At 47.9% G+C, this 16,309-nt stretch overlaps 1 protein-coding gene across 1 annotated transcript in view; it reads left to right on the plus strand.

Annotated features, from left to right (window-relative positions):
* Nucleotides 1–16,309, plus strand: part of LOC129710019 (plexin domain-containing protein 1-like) — a 224,738-nt gene that overhangs the window by 180,221 nt on the left and 28,208 nt on the right. Inside the window, exons 16-17 of the mRNA XM_055656707.1 lie at nucleotides 6,896–6,956; nucleotides 9,333–9,471. Coding sequence (XP_055512682.1) covers nucleotides 6,896–6,956; nucleotides 9,333–9,471 — 200 coding nt within the window. The remainder of the gene's footprint in view (nucleotides 1–6,895; nucleotides 6,957–9,332; nucleotides 9,472–16,309) is intronic.

Genomic DNA, 16,309 nt, shown 5'->3' on the forward strand with positions numbered 1-16,309 from the left:
CCCTCTTAAATATAGCCAATGAACTGGCCTCGACTACACTCTGCGGCAGAGAGTTCCAGAGATTCACCACTCTCTGTGTGAAAAAAGTTCTTCTCATCTCGGTTTTAAAGGATTTCCCCTTTATCCTTAAACTGTGACCCCTTGTCCTGGACTTCCCCAACATCGGGAACAATCTTCCTGCATCTAGCCTGTCCAACCCCTTAAGAATTTTGTAAGTTTCTATAAGATCCCCTCTCAATCTTCTAAATTCTAGAGAGTATAAACAAGTCTATCCAGTCTTTCTTCATAAGACAGTCCTGACATCCCAGGAATCAGTCTGGTGAACCTTCTCTGCACTCCCTCTATGGCAATAAGATTAGCAGGTGACAAAAACCTGTCACAGTACCTCGGTACACATGACAATAAATGAAACTAAACAGAACTAAGCTCCTAACTGTTTGGGTTTGTGGAGGCCAATACTCTGGCACAGAGGCGAGGGTGTGTCACAATACATCTGTTTATACAAGCTGGCACATCACCGGCTATTAATATCACAGCAGATGAAGTATTTCTGGGCAGTGTGGTGGTCTAATTTTTAAGTTCATCTAATCTCATTAGCAGGACTATTTTGGAAAACATCTGGAGACTTTCCTGATGCCTCTCTTGGTACGAGTCGAGCCTTGTGCTGAGCTGATCCAGATGTTCCCAGATTAGCCATGAAGTCTTTCTCCTTCCACCGATTTATTTTTCACTGTCGTAGAGTCATAGAGTGATACAGAGTGGAAACAGGCCCTTTGGCCCAACTTTCCCACTCTGTCCAACATGTCCCATCTGCACTAGTCCCACTTGCCTGCTTCTGGCCCATATCCCACTAAACATGTCCTATCCATGTACCAGTCCAATTGCTTCTTAAATGTTGCGATAGTCCCTGCCTCAACTATCTCCTCCGGCAGCTCGTTCCATACACCCACCCCCCCACCCCCCCATGTGTGAAAATGTTACCCCTCCGATTCCTATAAAATCTTCCCCCTCCCCACTCACCTTAAATCTATGTCCTCTGGTTCTGGATTCCCCTACTCCTGGGAAAGAGACTCTGTGCATCTACCTGATCTATTCCTCTGATGATTTTTTACACCCCTCATCTTCCTGCCTTCATGAGCCCAGCCTACTCAACCTCCCCCTATAGTTCATACCCCCTTGGCCTGGCATCACCCTCGTTCATCATCTCTGCACACTTTCCAACATGACAACGTCTTCCCTGGAACATGGCGCCCAGAACTGTCTTGTAGAAATTATGAGTAATTACACAATAGACAATAGGTGCAGGAGTAGAGGCCATTCGGCCCTTCGAGCCAGCACCGCCATTCAATGTGATCATGGCTGATCATCCACAATCAGTACCCCGTTCCTGCCTTCTCCCCATATCCCCTGACTCCGCTATCTTTAAGAGCCCTATCTAGCTCTCTCTTGCAAGCATCCAGAGAACCGGCCTCCACCGCCCTCTGAGGCAGAGATATCCACAGACTCACCACTCTCTGTGTGAAAAAGTGTTTCCTCGTCTCCGTTGTAAATGGCTTACTTCTTATTCTTAAACTGTGGCCCCTGGTTCTGGACTCCCCCAACATCGGGAACATGTTTCCTGCCTCTAGCGTGTCCAAGCCCTTAACAATCTTATATGTTTCAATGAGAAATCCTCTCATCCTTCTAAACGCCAGAGTGTACAAGCCCAGCTGCTCCATTCTCTCAGCATATGACAGTCCTGCCATCCCGGGAATTAACCTTGTAAACCTACGCTGGGCTCCCTCAATAGCAAGAATGTCCTTCCTCAAATTAGGGGTGTGAATTTCAGACAGCGCTCCCCCGCTGAACCTGACCCCCGCCTTTGTGATATGTGTGTGTGTGTGTGTGTTTGTGTCTGTGTGTGCGTGCGTGCGTGCGTATGTGTGTGTGTGTGTGTGTGTGTGTGTGTGCGTGCGTACGTGTGTGTGTGTGTGTGTGTGTGTGTGTGTGTGTGTGTGTGTGTATGTGCGTGCGTACGTGTGTGTGTGTGTGTGTGTGTGCGTATGTGCGTGCGTGCGTACGTGTGTGTGTGAGTGCGTGTACGTGTGTGTGTGTGTGTCTGTGTGTGTACATGAGCGTGCGTGTGTACGTGCGTGTGTGAGTGTGTGCGTGCGCGTGTGTGCGTACGTGTGTGTGTGTGTGTGTGTGCGTGTGCGTGCGTACGTGTGTGTGTGTGTGTGTGCGTGCGTACGTGTGTGTGCGTGTGTGCGTGCGTGTGTGCGTGCGTGCGTGCGTGCGTGCGTGCGTGTGTGCGGTCAGTCGATCCAGCTCGCGGTTTCAACGCTGACGGTCGATCCAGCTTGAGTTTTTCCAGGCGAGTACCCTCGAGCTTGAAGGTCGAAGACACTCTTCTTAACTCGCAGATTAGGTCGCCACAGTGGGACAGCCCCTTAAGAGTTCAATCCATTTCACCAAGGTCGTTCCTCATTCTTCCGATGTCAAAGGAATTACATATCTCAGTGAATATGGAAATCGGAAACAAAGAGAGGAAACGCAGGGACTGCCCGCAAGTAAATCTGCTCTGTTACAGAGATGATGCATTATCCTATGAGTGGATCCAATGTCTTAATTTCACACTATCGATCTAATCCATTTAATCTCAGCAAACCACCAATCCAGCACACAATGTCTAGGAGGGAACTGCAGATGTTGGTTTAAACCGTAGATAGACACAATATTTTGGAGTAACTCAGCGGGACAGGCAGCATCTGGATCTCGACACAAAACGTCACCCATTCCTTCTCTCCAGAGAGGCAGCCTGTCCCGCTGAGTTAAGGGCTTGTCCCACTCTCACGACTTAATTCACGACCTCTGCTGAGTTTGCCCTTGACTCATACTCGCAGCATGGTCGTCACGAGGTCATAGGGGGTTGTAGGTAGGTCGTAGCAGGTCGTGATGTTAGTCGTAGGTACTCGTGGCATCAAGTAGGTCGGGGCGTTTTATCTAGCACGATGAAAAATGTCCACGAGTAAAAAAGGTTGTGAATTAAGTCTGACAGGCCCGTAACTCCAGCATTTTGTGTCTATTCCAGGACTCATTTATTTCGTCTTTATGAAGGTTGATTTCTCCCATTTCAAATAACTCCTGAGTTGAAATAACTCCAGAAGACTCACAGAGTCCCTTGCCCAGAGTAGGGGAATCGAAGACCAGAGGACATAGGTTTAAGGTGAAGGTGGAATGATTTAATAGGAATCTGGAGATTTAATAGAAATCTGTGAGAAAGGATACTGTTAGTGTGCGGGGATCGCTGGTCGGCGTGGATCGACAGTTCTGTTTCCGCACTGTATCTCTAGACTAAACTAAACTAAACTGAGCTAGACACTATTTGATAAATAAAAAAATATATGGGAATAAATAATAAAACAAGGAGACATGTCTAATTCCCAGATTTGGTGCTACCCACACATAAAAACAGAAATGGATTGATTGAGTTATAATGAGGAATGAAATACTCTTTTAATTTTCTGACTATCCATCAAGCTGTCAAAATGAAATGACCATCCACTAATCACTAATTGATTAGCCCATAATGAGCATTTGGCAACGTCTGTTTAGAAACACTCTGCCTGCTGATTGACTAACTGGAAGTGCTTATTCCAATTCAGCTGCAAGATATGGATTCAGAATAACAAAACCTCTCTGTAAAGGACATGTCTCTTTACATAGAACTGCACAGCACAGCACAGCACAGCATGGGGAACAGCCCTTTATCCCCCAGTGTCCGTGACCAACATGAAGCCAAGTTAGGCACAAAGAGCTGGAGTAACTCAACGGGACAGGCAGCATCTCTGGAGAGAAGGAACGGGTGGCGTATCGGGTCGACACGAGACCCTTCTTCAGGGATGCTGTCTGACCCGCTGAGTTACTCCAGTTTTTTGTGTCCATCTTCGGTTTAAACCAGCACATGCAGTTTAGTTCAGAGATACAAGCGTGGAAATAGGCCCTTCGGCCCATCGAGTCCGCACCGACCCACGATTCTTTTCTTTGTCATGCAGTGGCTATGGATATCACTGTTAGTGACAGGCCTGAAGAAGGGTCTCGACCCGAGCATCACCTGTTCCTTTTCTCCATACATGCTGCTTGACCCGCTGAGTTGCCATCTACTGTTAGTGACAATATTAATCATCACCCCGATCAAACATGCCATAGAGGGAATGCAGAGACGGTTCACCAGACTGATTCCTGGGATGTCAGGACTGTCTTATGAAGAAAGACTGGATAGACTTGGTTTATACTCTCTAGAATTTAGGAGATTGAGAGGGGATCTTATAGAAACTTACAAAATTCTTAAGGGGTTGGACAGGCTAGATGCAGGAAGATTGTTCCCGATGTTGGGGAAGTCCAGGACAAGGGGTCACAGCTTACGGATAAGGGGGAAATCCTTTAAAACCGAAATGAGAAGAACATTTTTCACACAGAGAGTGGTGAATCTCTGGAACTCTCTGCCACAGAAGGTAGTTGAGGCCACAGTTCATTGGCTATATTTAAGAGGGAGTTAGATGTGGCCCTTGTGGCTAAGGGGATCAGAGGGTATGGAGAGAAGGCAGGTACAGGATACTGAGTTGGATGATCAGCCATGATCATATTGAATGGCGATGCAGGCTCGAAGGGCCGAATGGCCTACTCCTGCACCTAATTTCTATGTTTCTACGTTTCTAACATGCAACCCAAACCCTAATGCGTGATGACATTTGCACTTCGATCTCTGAATCAATAGCCTAACCTCTAAATAATGACCAGTCATTTAACCCTTATTCCATCATACCCCCAGGTATAAAATGTCACCAGTAATTAACTCTTTGCGGCAAATTGCTTGCACGAGCTGTGTACATATCGATGAGTGACTACACAAACCGTAACGATCAACCAAAGGGCGGTATCGTGGTGCAGCGGTAGAGTTGCTGCCTTACAGCAGCAGGCCCTTCGGCCCACCTAGCCCGCGCCAACCCCGTACGCCGGCACTGCGCTGCGCTGCTCACTCGGGACAATTGACACTTGTTACTGAAGCCAATTAACCTACAAACCTGCGCGTCTTTGGAGTGTGGGAGGAAACCGGAGCACCCGGAGGAAACCCACGCGGTCACGGGGAGAACGTGCAAACTCCGCGCAGACAGCACCCGGCGGTCAGGATGGAACCCGGGTGCCTGGTGCTGTGAGGCAGCAACTCTACCGCTGCGCCATCGTGCCGCACAGTGCTGGAGTAACTCTGTTGGATATAGATGAGTGATGCTTTGGTTCGGGCCCGTCTGTGGACTAATTGGAGTGGGGTGGGGGGGGGGGGGGGAGAGAATCCTGGAGAGGAGGTGGGGGCGGGACAAAATCTGGCGAGTGATAGGTGGGTACTGGGGAGGGGAGGGGGGCGTTGATTTACAGACGGGTGAACAAAGGCAAGAGATGAAATGAAGACTAGAAAGGTGGCACAGTGAGATGTGATAGAAACATAGAAACATAGAAATTAGGTGCGGAGTAGGCCATTCGGCCCTTCGAGCCTGCACCGCCATTCAATATGATCATGGCTGATCATCCAACTCAGTATCCCGTACCTGCCTTCTCTCCATACCCTCTGATCCCCTTAGCCACAAGGGCCACATCTAACTCCCTCTTAAATATAGCCAATGAACTGTGGCCTCAACTACCCTCTGTGGCAGAGAGTTCCAGAGATTCACCACTCTCTGTGTGAAAAAAAGTTCTTCTCATCTCGGTTTTAAAGGATTTCCCCTTTATCCTTAAGCTGTGACCCCTTGTCCTGGACTTCCCCAACATCGGGAACAATCTTCCTGCATCTAGCCTGTCCAACCCCTTAAGAATTTTGTAAGTTTCTAGAAGATCCCCTCTCAATCTTCTAAATTCTAGAGAGTATAAACCAAGTCTATCCAGTCTTTCTTCATAAGACAGTCCTGACATCCCAGGAATCAGTCTGGTGAACCGTCTCTGCACTCCCTCTATGGCAAAGAGTGATCAGCTATACAGCCATACAATAAAATGAATAACACACCACACAGTAGAGTTCAACATAAAACATTCCCACACAGCAGAATCAACAGTTTCCCACAGTGTCAGTCATCTTCCTCGTGGTCGGGGCCTCTGCAGTCGCCACCACGGGCAGCCCGCCACTCAGGCCTGCTCGCCGGGACGTTGGCTCTCCGACGTCGGGACTGGAGGCCAAACCTAAGCGGCTTGGACCTCCAAAATGGCCGCTTCCCACCGGAGTCCGCGGCTCCCGACGTCCCCAGGCCGCGCCGGGCGGAGACTCCCGCTGGCGTCCCTCGGCAAAGGGGCCCCAGGAACTCCGCGATGGGGTTAGGAGGGAGAGATAGATCAGCCATGATCGAATGGCGGAGTAGACTTGATGGGCCGATTGGCCTAATTCTGCCCCTATTCCATATGACCTTAATGCATTATAGAACATAGAACATTGAAATGTACAGGAAAAAAGTGCAGGAGTAACTCAGCGGGTCAGGCAGCATCTGTGGAGAAAGGGAAATTGGTAACGTCTCAGGGCGCCCTCTCTTCAGATTGTAAGAAGTGCAGGGCAAGTTTTTCACACAGCGAGTGGCAGTAGAGTTGCCGCCTTACAACGCCAAGGGACCCGGTTCGATCCCGACTACGGTTGCTGTCGGTACGGAGTTTGCACGTTCTCCCCGTGACCTGCGTGGGTTTTCTCCGGGTGCTCTGGTTTCCTCCCACTGAAGGACCTGTTCCTGTGCTGTATCTCTAACCTAAAGAACCCTTCTACGAGTTCATATACATCAATTGCTCTAATGAGGTGATGCAAGAGAATGTGATTGCATTCAATCCACAAAGTTCCTTGGCCAGATAATTAAAAAGATTAATATATTTTTTCCCCTGGATTTAGGTGTTCCAATGGGTTTGATCGCCTGCGACAAGAATGGCTGGACTATCACTGTATGGACGAGGTATTGTAACCACAAGCTCATCCCCGGCGATAATTAGTCAGTAGCAAAACAATGGTTCACTCTGAAGGTATAGAAACATAGAAACATAGAAACTAGGTGCAGGAGTAGAGGCCATTCAGCCCTTCGAGCCTGCACCGCCATTCAATATGATCATGGCTGATCATCCAACTCGGTATCCTGTACCTGCCTTCTCTCCATACCCCCTGATCCCTTTAGCCACAAGGGCCACATCAAACTCCCTCTTAAATATAGCCAATGAACTGTGGCCTCAACTACCTTCTGTGGCAGAGAGTTCCAGAGATTCACCACTCTCTGTGTAAAAAATGTTTTTCTCATCTCAGTCCTAAAAGATTTCCCCTTTTTCCTTAAGCTGTGACCCCTTGTCCTGGACTTCCCCAACATCGGGAACAATCTTCCTGCATCTAGCCTGTCCAACCCCTTAAGAATTTTGTAAGTTTCTATAAGATCCCCCCTCAATCTTCTAAATTCTAGCGAGTACAAGCCGAGTCTATCCAGTCTTTTCTTCATATGAAAGTCCTGACATCCCAGGAATCAGTCTGGGTGACCCTTCTCTGTACTCCCTCTATGGCAAGAATGTCTTTCCTCAGATTAGTCCGTTGGAAGCCGGAGCAGCAGGAGAAAACCCACGTGGTCATCTGGTCTAAGAATAAAGGGGAGGCCATTTAAAACTGAGATGAGAAAAAACTTTTTCACCCAGAGAGTTGTGAATTTGTGGAATTCTGTGCCATAGAGGGCAGTGGAGGCCAATTCACTGGATTAATTTAAAAGTGAGTTGGATAGAGCTCTAGAGGTTCGCGGAATCAAGGGATATGGGGAGAAGGCAGGCACAAGTTACTGACTGTGGACGATCAGCCATGATCACAATGAATGGCGGTGCTGGCTCGAAGGGCCGAATGGCCTCTACTCCTGCACCTATTTTCTATGTTTCTATGTTTCTATTTTCTATGTTTCTATATCACAGGGAGAACGTACAAACTCCATACAGACAGCACCTGCAGTCAGGATGGAACGCGGGTCTATAGCACTGTAAGGCAGCAACTCTTCTAGCTGTGCCACCGTGCTTCCCTGTGTGAGTCAGGCAATGTTGAGGTCCAGGTCAGACAGTCGAGACTTTGGCATAATGACGCAGTGCCCTCATAGTGAATATGTAATGGCAACTGCAGCCCTGTCCAGCGCTATTAATCCACACCAGCCAATTCCACTTATAAGTATAGTTGCGGAGTCAGGAGCGTTTTTATTGTGTGAATAGAGCTTTAAACTCTGTCCTTGGACTTCAAGGACCTATACCTATACCCAACCAAAAGATCCTTCAAGCTTGCTCACTGTGAAAAGTTTTATGCCCCTGTCCCACTTAGGAAACCTGAACGGAGATCTCTGGAGACTTTGCGCCCCACCCAAGGTTTCCGTGCGGTTCCCGGAGGTTGCAGGTGGTTGCCGGAGGTTGCGGGTAGTGGAAGCATGTAGGGAGACTGACAAAAACCTCCGGGAACCGCACGGAAACCATGGGTGGGGCGCAAAGTCTCCAGAGGTTTCCGTTCAGGTTTCCTAAGTGGTTAGTTTGAACAGCTTACAATTTAATTCCAACAGCTGACCATCTAACTAACTACAAGCACTCAGAGTAATCATTCAACCGCCCGCTTTCATCAAGTCAAGTCAAGTCACTTTTATTTCTATAGCACATTTAAAAAACAACTCTCGTTGGCCAAAGTGCTTTACATTGATGGAGGTACTAACGTTATACAACAGCGGTTCGTACATTAAATACATACATCACTGTGGAATGAATTGCCTCTGCACGTTAAACAGGCCCCTCTCTAGCTGTTTTTAAATCACTCCTGAAGACATATCTATTCTCCATGGCCTTTGTAGACCAGTGAGGTGTTGAATTGTTTATTAACTTTATTTGCTTGGTTTTGCTGCGTTGTTCGTACTTGTGTTTTATGTTTTTTTTTAATTTATTGTTTGGATTTTTGTATGTAATTTATGCGCCTCGTGTTAGTTGTATGTTCTGTTGTTCTGCCTGTTTTATGATGTCTTGCTTGTTTTCTTTTTTCTGTACAGCACTTTGGTCAGCTTTGGTTGTTTTTAAGGTGCTTAACAAATAAAGTTATTATTATTATTATTATCACTACATACATATAGCCCTCGCTCAGAGGACGTCAAGAAAGGCTTGGGAGTAGTGATGGGTTTTAAGTCTCGACTTGAAGGAGTCGATGGAGGGGGCAGTTCTGATGGGAAGAGGGATGCTGTTCCACAGTCTAGGAGCTGCAACCGCAAAGGTGCTTATGCCTAGACCGCGGGATGTCCAACTTCTAGTCACGCTTTTCCTCCATGGTTATTTTTGGAATGTTTCAGCACGACGTTGAGCTCTGTGAGAATCTTCCGGAACATTCCGAAGACTTCTCCTCGCCGGCGACCCTGTCGAACACGTTGGAGAGCGGCATTACCAGCACGGCCACGTCAATGCTTTTCTCGAGCGGCCTCACGACAGAAGGTAAACGCGCGCTCCTCTCCCACCCTGTTGTGGCAGCCCAGGCAAGGAGTGGTTGGGGGATTGGGTGCTGAAATTGGTCAACTGAAGGAAACCTCTTACAATCAACACTAGAGAACAGTGCAGCACAGAATCAGGTTCTCTGGCCCACAATATCCATGTCGAACATGATGCGAGGTTTAACTAATCTCCTCAGCCTGTCCGTGATACATATCCCTCTGTCCCCTGCTTAGACACACACATATCTGCCTTCATCGCACATTGCAGACACAAACCACCCTCTGTGTAAAATACTTTCCCCATATATCTCCTTTAGAATTAGCCCATTGCACCTTAAAGATGCCCCCTCTAGTCTTTGCCATTTCTGTCGTGGGGAAAAAAAGGTTCTGATTGTCTACCCTATCTATTGTGTTCAAGAAGGAACTGTGCAGATGCTGGAAAATCGAAGGTACACAAAATTGCTGGAGAAACTCAGCGGGTGCGGCAGCATCTATGGAGCGAAGGAAATAGGCAACGTTTCGGGCTGAAACCCGTAGGGTTTCGGCCCGAAACGTTGCCTATTTCCTATAGTGGAGATTGAACTGCAGATGCTGGAAAATCGAAGGTAGACAAAAATGCTGGAGAAACTCAGCGGGTGCAGCAGCATCTATGGAGCGAAGGAAATAGGCGACGTTTTGTCTACCCTATCTAGTTTAGTTTGGAGATGCAGCGTGGGAAACAGGCCCTTCGGCCCACTAGGTCCGTGCCAGCCAGCTATCACCAGATCACTAATTCTGTCCTGCACACCAGGGACAAGTTACAGGAGCCAATTAACCCACGCACTTGCACGTCTTTGGAATGTGGGAGGAGACCAGAGCACCCGGAGAAAACCCACGTGGTCACGGGGAGAACGTACAAACTCCGTACAGACAGCGCCATTAGTCAGGACCGAACCCTGGTCTCTGGCGATGTATGGTTGAATTAACCCATTAGCAGGCATTAGCCATTAGATTTTATAATACTGACCGCTAGGCTATATGGGGATGCTTTGCATTTTTAATAGTTAATTATTTGGTCTTTTTAAGAATTTAGTGCTTCCAGGTATTGTCCATATTGTGTTTTATATATATTTTGTCTGCGTTCGTTCTGAATGAGTTGGTTTGTTGGTTGTTGGCTTCTGGGCATCTGGATTTCCCTGAGGGGATCAACAAAGTATTTATTGTTAATATTATTATTATTATTATTATTATTATTATTATAATAAATTATCGTGCCGCTAATCTATAGCTGTCATCAGGTACACAAAAAAGCTGGAGAAACTCAGCGGGTGCAGCAGCATCTATGGAGCGAAGGAAATAGGCAACGTTTCGGGCCGAAACCCTTCTTCAGACTGTCATCATTTATATAATTCTATAAGGACTGTCCTCAATCTCTGACATTCCAGAGAATCTAAAGGGGTGGCACGGTGGCGCAGCAGTAGAGTTGTTGCCTAATGCCCCTGTCCCACTTAGGAAACCTGAACGGAAACCTCTGGAGACTTTGCGCCCCACCCAAGGTTTCCGTGCGGTTCCCGGAGGTTGCAGGTGGCTGCCGAAGGTTGCAGATTCAGATTCAATTCAGATTCAATTTTAATTGTCATTGTCAGTGTACAGTACAGAGACAACGAAATGCATTTAGCATCTCCCTTGAAGAGCGACATAGCAAACGATTTGAATAAAAAATAAATAATAAGTGGGGGGGGGGGGGGGGTGGAGATTGGCAGTCACCGAGGTACGTTGTTGAGTAGAGTGACAGCCGCCGGAAAGAAGCTGTTCCTCGACCTGTTGGTTCGGCAACGGAGAGACCTGTAGCGCCTCCCGGATGGTAGGAGGGTAAACAGTCCATGGTTGGGGTGAGAGCAGTCCTTGGCAGCCCGTGCAGGTAGTGGAAGCAGGTAGGGAGACTGACAAAAACCTCCGGGAACCGCACGGAAACCTTGGGTGGGGCGCAAAGTCTCCAGAGGTTTCCGTTCAGGTTTCCCAAGTGGGACTGGGGCATTACAGTGCCAGAGACCAGGGTTTCATCCTGACTACAGGTGCTCTCTGTGTGGAGTTTGGATGTTCACCCCCTGACCGCGTGGGTTTTCTCCGGGTGCTCCAGTTTCCTCCCACCATTCGAAGATCAACAGGTTTGCAGGGCAATTGGCTTCAGTAAAAATTGTAAAATGTAACTTGGGTGTAGAATGACGTTGGTGTACGGGGATCAGTGGTGGGCGCAGACTCGGTGGGCCGAAGGGCCTGTTTACTGCGTTGTATCTAAGATGGTGTAATCAGATACAACTTGTGCGTTTAAGAAGCGTTTAGACAGACACATATAGGCAAGGCTTTAAAGCATACAGACTTAAACCAGTCAATGGGATTCACATCAATGGGAAAAGCGGTTAGCATGGATGTGATGGGCCGAACGGTCTGTTTCTGTGCTGCAAAACTCTAGAACATTTAACGTCTCGTCCCCAATTCTTGCACAAACGAAAACAGCCTCGTTTTTCATTCATCTGCGCTCATCCCTGCCTGGAGAGTTAGTGGAAGCGTTAACACAAACATCCCAGCCGCGCGCGCTCTTCCCATCGCACGGCCCCATTTTGTAACGTGGCGCCTTTAATCTACCGCTCACGAATGGATTCACAGGAAATCACCATAAAAAATATCGTTCTTTTAAGCCCTTGACCTTAATCCTTATTTAAAATAAAAACAGACGACATAGCGAGGAGCAGAGCTGATGTTTCGGGTCAGAGAACTTGCATCGGAACGGAGTCATTAATCTGTTCCATTAAACCGTCTCTCTCCCCACGGGTGCTGCCTGGCCCGCTGAGACTTCACAGCATTTGCTGCTTTAATTTCAGACTCCCAGCGTCCACAATACATTGTGGGAAATAATCATCTCATAGCAGTTTGGAAGATAAGTTGAAACAACCATCATTTACAAATCATAGAAACATAGAAACATAGAAATTAGGTGCAGGAGTAGGCCATTCGGCCCTTCGAGCCTGCACCGCCATTCAATATGATCATGGCTGATCATCCAACTCAGTATCCCGTACCTGCCTTCTCTCCATACCCCCCTGATCCCCTTAGCCACAAGGGCCACATCTAACTCCCTCTTAAATATAGCCAATGAACTGGCCTCAACTACGTTGTGTGGCAGAGAATTTCAGAGATTCACCACTCTCTGTGTGAAAAAAGTTCTTCTCATCTCGGTTTTAAAGGATTTCCCCCTTATCCTTAAGCTGTGACCCCTTGTCCTGGACTTCCCTAACATCGGGAACAATCTTCCTGCAATCCCAATATTAAGTTTGGTTCTAGACTCAAGGGACTACAGACTGCAGAACACGAAGTTCTGGAGTAAGCCAGCGGGTTAGGCAGCATCTCTGGAGGACGTTTCGGGTCGGGACCTTTCTTTATAGCTTGGTTCTTCCAGGAGGTAAATAAGGCAGCAGGTACCACACAAGAACTTAAAAGACTCTTGGACAGATAGATAGATAGGAAAGGCTAGAGGGAAGATAGACACAAAAAGCTGGAGTAACTCAGCGGGTCAGGCAGCATCTGCGGAGAAAAGGAATAGGAGACCTTTCGGGTCGAGACCCTTCTTCAGACTGAGAGTCAATACAATACAATACCATTTATTGTCATTTGACCTCAGTGAAGCTCAAACGAAATTCTGTTTCCACAGCCATACAAACAAAGACAACTTCCTAGACATACACACAATTTAATTCACACAAATATCCATCACAGTGGACCCACTGTGATGGAAGGCAAAGTCTTTTTTCTCCCCTGTTCTCCATGTCTCTCCCGATGTCTAAGCCCCCGGCGGGCGCTGTAACGTCCCACGGCCATTTTAGGCCGCGCCGGGCGATTTACGGCCCCGCTCCGGGTCGTTCCAACCCCGCGACACGGGCTGGAGAAGTCGCGTTGCGGGAGCTCCGAGGAAGCGGTCTCTCTCTCCCCCCAGACCCGCGAGCTCCCGATGTCACAGTCCACCAGACCTGCGGCTGCGTTGCTGGAGCCTCCGAGCCCCAGGAGTCGAGTCACCGCCGCTCCCCACGCTCCGAGGCCGGCCAGCCGCACGATGGTGAGTAGTCCGCAGCTCCGCAGTCTCCCGAGCCCCCGGGTCGTTCAGGTTGGAGGCCGCTCAATGGCGCTAGGCCCCAACGACAACAGAGACCCGACAGGGAAAAGATCGGGTCTCCCAGACAGGGAAGAGATTTTAAACAGTTCCCCCCCTTTCCCCGCCCCCCACATATACACAGTTAAAACCAGTATTAAACATTACATTTAACTAGACACAAAATAAAAAAAAGACAGACAGGCTGTAGGGGCCGCTGCAACGAGTGAGTCGTGCCGCCAACTAGTGATGTCAGGGGAGAGAGAAACGATGAAAAGAGGTGCAGAACAAAGCAGATGGCACCGATGGCCAAAGAGCCCACAATGGACCATTGTTGGCTGTGAAGGAGGTGAAAACAAAGGGGTAAGAACAGTGAAACTAGCAAGACGACCAGGGTGGGGGAGGGACGGAGAGAGAGGGAATGCAAGGATTACTTGAAATTAGAGAAATCAATATTCATACCGTTCGGTTGTAAGCTTGTGTTTGGGTCAAGCACAAGTAATTGAGACTAGCTGAGATGAGTTGGTCGGCATGGAAGAGTTGGACCGAAGGGCCTGTTTCCATGCTGAATGATTCTATAATTCCATGACTCTTCCAATTTTCCAATCAAGCTATGCAGAAGTATAACTGGCAGAATAACCAGAAAAAATAGCGGAGTGGAGAATGCAGTGTTAGAAACATAGAAACATAGAAACATAGACAATAGGTGCAGGAGTAGAGGCCACTCTGCACTTCGAGCCTGCACCGCCATTCAATATGATCATGGCTGATCATCCAACTCAGTATCCTGTTCCTGCCTTCTCCCCATACCCCCTGATCCCTTTAGCCACAAGGACCACATCTAACTCCCTCTTAAATATAGCCAATGAACTGGCCTCAACTACCCTCTGTGGCAGAGAGTTCCAGAGATTCACCACTCTCTGTGTGAAAAATGATTTCCTCATCTCGGTCCTAAAAGATTTCCCCCCTTATCCTTAAACTGTGTGACCCCTTGTTCTGGACTTCCCCAACATCGGGAACAATCTTCCTGCATCTAGCCTGTCCAACCCCTTAAGAATTTTGTAAGTTTCTATAAGACCCCCCCCCTCAATCTTCTAAATTCTAGCGAGTACAAGCCGAGTCTATCCAGTCTTTCTTCATATGAAAGTCCTGACATCCCAGGAATCAGTCTGGTGAACCTTCTCTGTACTCCCTCTATGGCAAGAATATCTCCTCAGATTAGGAGACCAAAACTGTACGCAATACTCCAAGTGTGGTCTCACCAAGACCCTGTACAACTGCAGTAGAACCTTATCTGTACTCCCTCTATGGCAAGAATGTCCTTCCTCAGATTAGGAGACCAAAGTATTGTAGTATTGTACAGTATTAGAGTATTGTAGCACTGCACTTTCAGAGAAGAATTCCAATGCCTGCGTTGCAGTAGGTTGGAAGATCAGGGCTACATCGTAGCTTATGGGAGAACCATTCAGTTGTCCGATACTGTGTAGGTGTTGGTTTACACCAAAGATAGACACAATAATACTGGAGTAATACTCAGTGGGACAGGCAGCATCTCTGGAGAGAAGGAATGGGTGACGTTTCGGGTCGACACCCTTCTTCAGACTGACGTCAGGGGAGATGGAGATACATAGATAAGGAAGTGCAAGGTGTGGAAACAGGATGGCGGATGGCGATCCTGGGGATGGCGATCAAGGAAAATGTAAGAAACTGTTCCTGAGTCTGGCCTTCGTGCTTCCGAGCTTTTGTATCATTTCAGATTCAGATTCAGATTCAGATTCAGATTCAATTTTAATTGTCATTGTCAGTGTACAGTACAGAGACAACGAAATGCATTTAGCATCTCCCTGGAAGAGCGACATAGCAAACGATTTGAATAAAAAAAAATAATAAGTGTCCGGGGGGGGGGGGGGGGGTGATTGGCAGTCACCGAGGTACGTTGTTTAGTAGAGTGACAGCCGCCGGAAAGAAGCTGTTCCTCGACCTGCTGGTTCGGCAACGGAGAGACCTGTAGCGCCTCCCGGATGGTAGGAGGGTAAACAGTCCATGGTTGGGGTGAGAGCAGTCCTTGGCGATGCTGAGCGCCCTCCGCAGGCAGCGCTTGCTTTGGACAGACTCAATGGAGGGGAGCGATCGAGGAACCGGTGATGCGTTGGGCAATTTTCACCACTCTCTGCAACGCCTTCCGGTCGGAAACAGAGCAGTTGCCATACCATACTGTGATGCAGTTGGTAAGGATGCTCTCGCACCTATGTTTCATTTGCCTGACGGGAGAGGGAAGATGAGGGAATAACCAGGGTGAAAAAGGCCCTTGTTTGTGTTGGCGGCTTTTCCTGAGGCAGTGTGTAGTGTAGATGGAGTCATTGGTGAGGAGTCTGGTCTGTGTGATGGATTAGTCTGCATCCAATGCTCTCTGCATGTTCTTGCCGGGTTCTGGGTACAGCTGTTCGTACAGCAAATTCTGCTGCAGCCTGACAGGATGCTTTCAATGGTGTACCGGTAATAACCTTGTGTGCCACACCCAACCCAACCCCCCCACCCCCCCATTCATGGGTTTTATTGAACAATAAAACAGCTTTTAGAAATTGCAATTTTAATATTGAGACGCTGAAACGATAACTCTTTGCCTCTGGGCTTCTGACAAGAAATGTGAAGGCAAAAAATAAGCTTCCCATCTCGGAATAGTTATTATAGTTATTTGCACCAGAACCCAAACAATGAC

Source organism: Leucoraja erinacea, chromosome 27 (assembly GCF_028641065.1).
Source record: "Leucoraja erinacea ecotype New England chromosome 27, Leri_hhj_1, whole genome shotgun sequence".
Lineage (NCBI taxonomy): Eukaryota > Metazoa > Chordata > Chondrichthyes > Rajiformes > Rajidae > Leucoraja > Leucoraja erinaceus.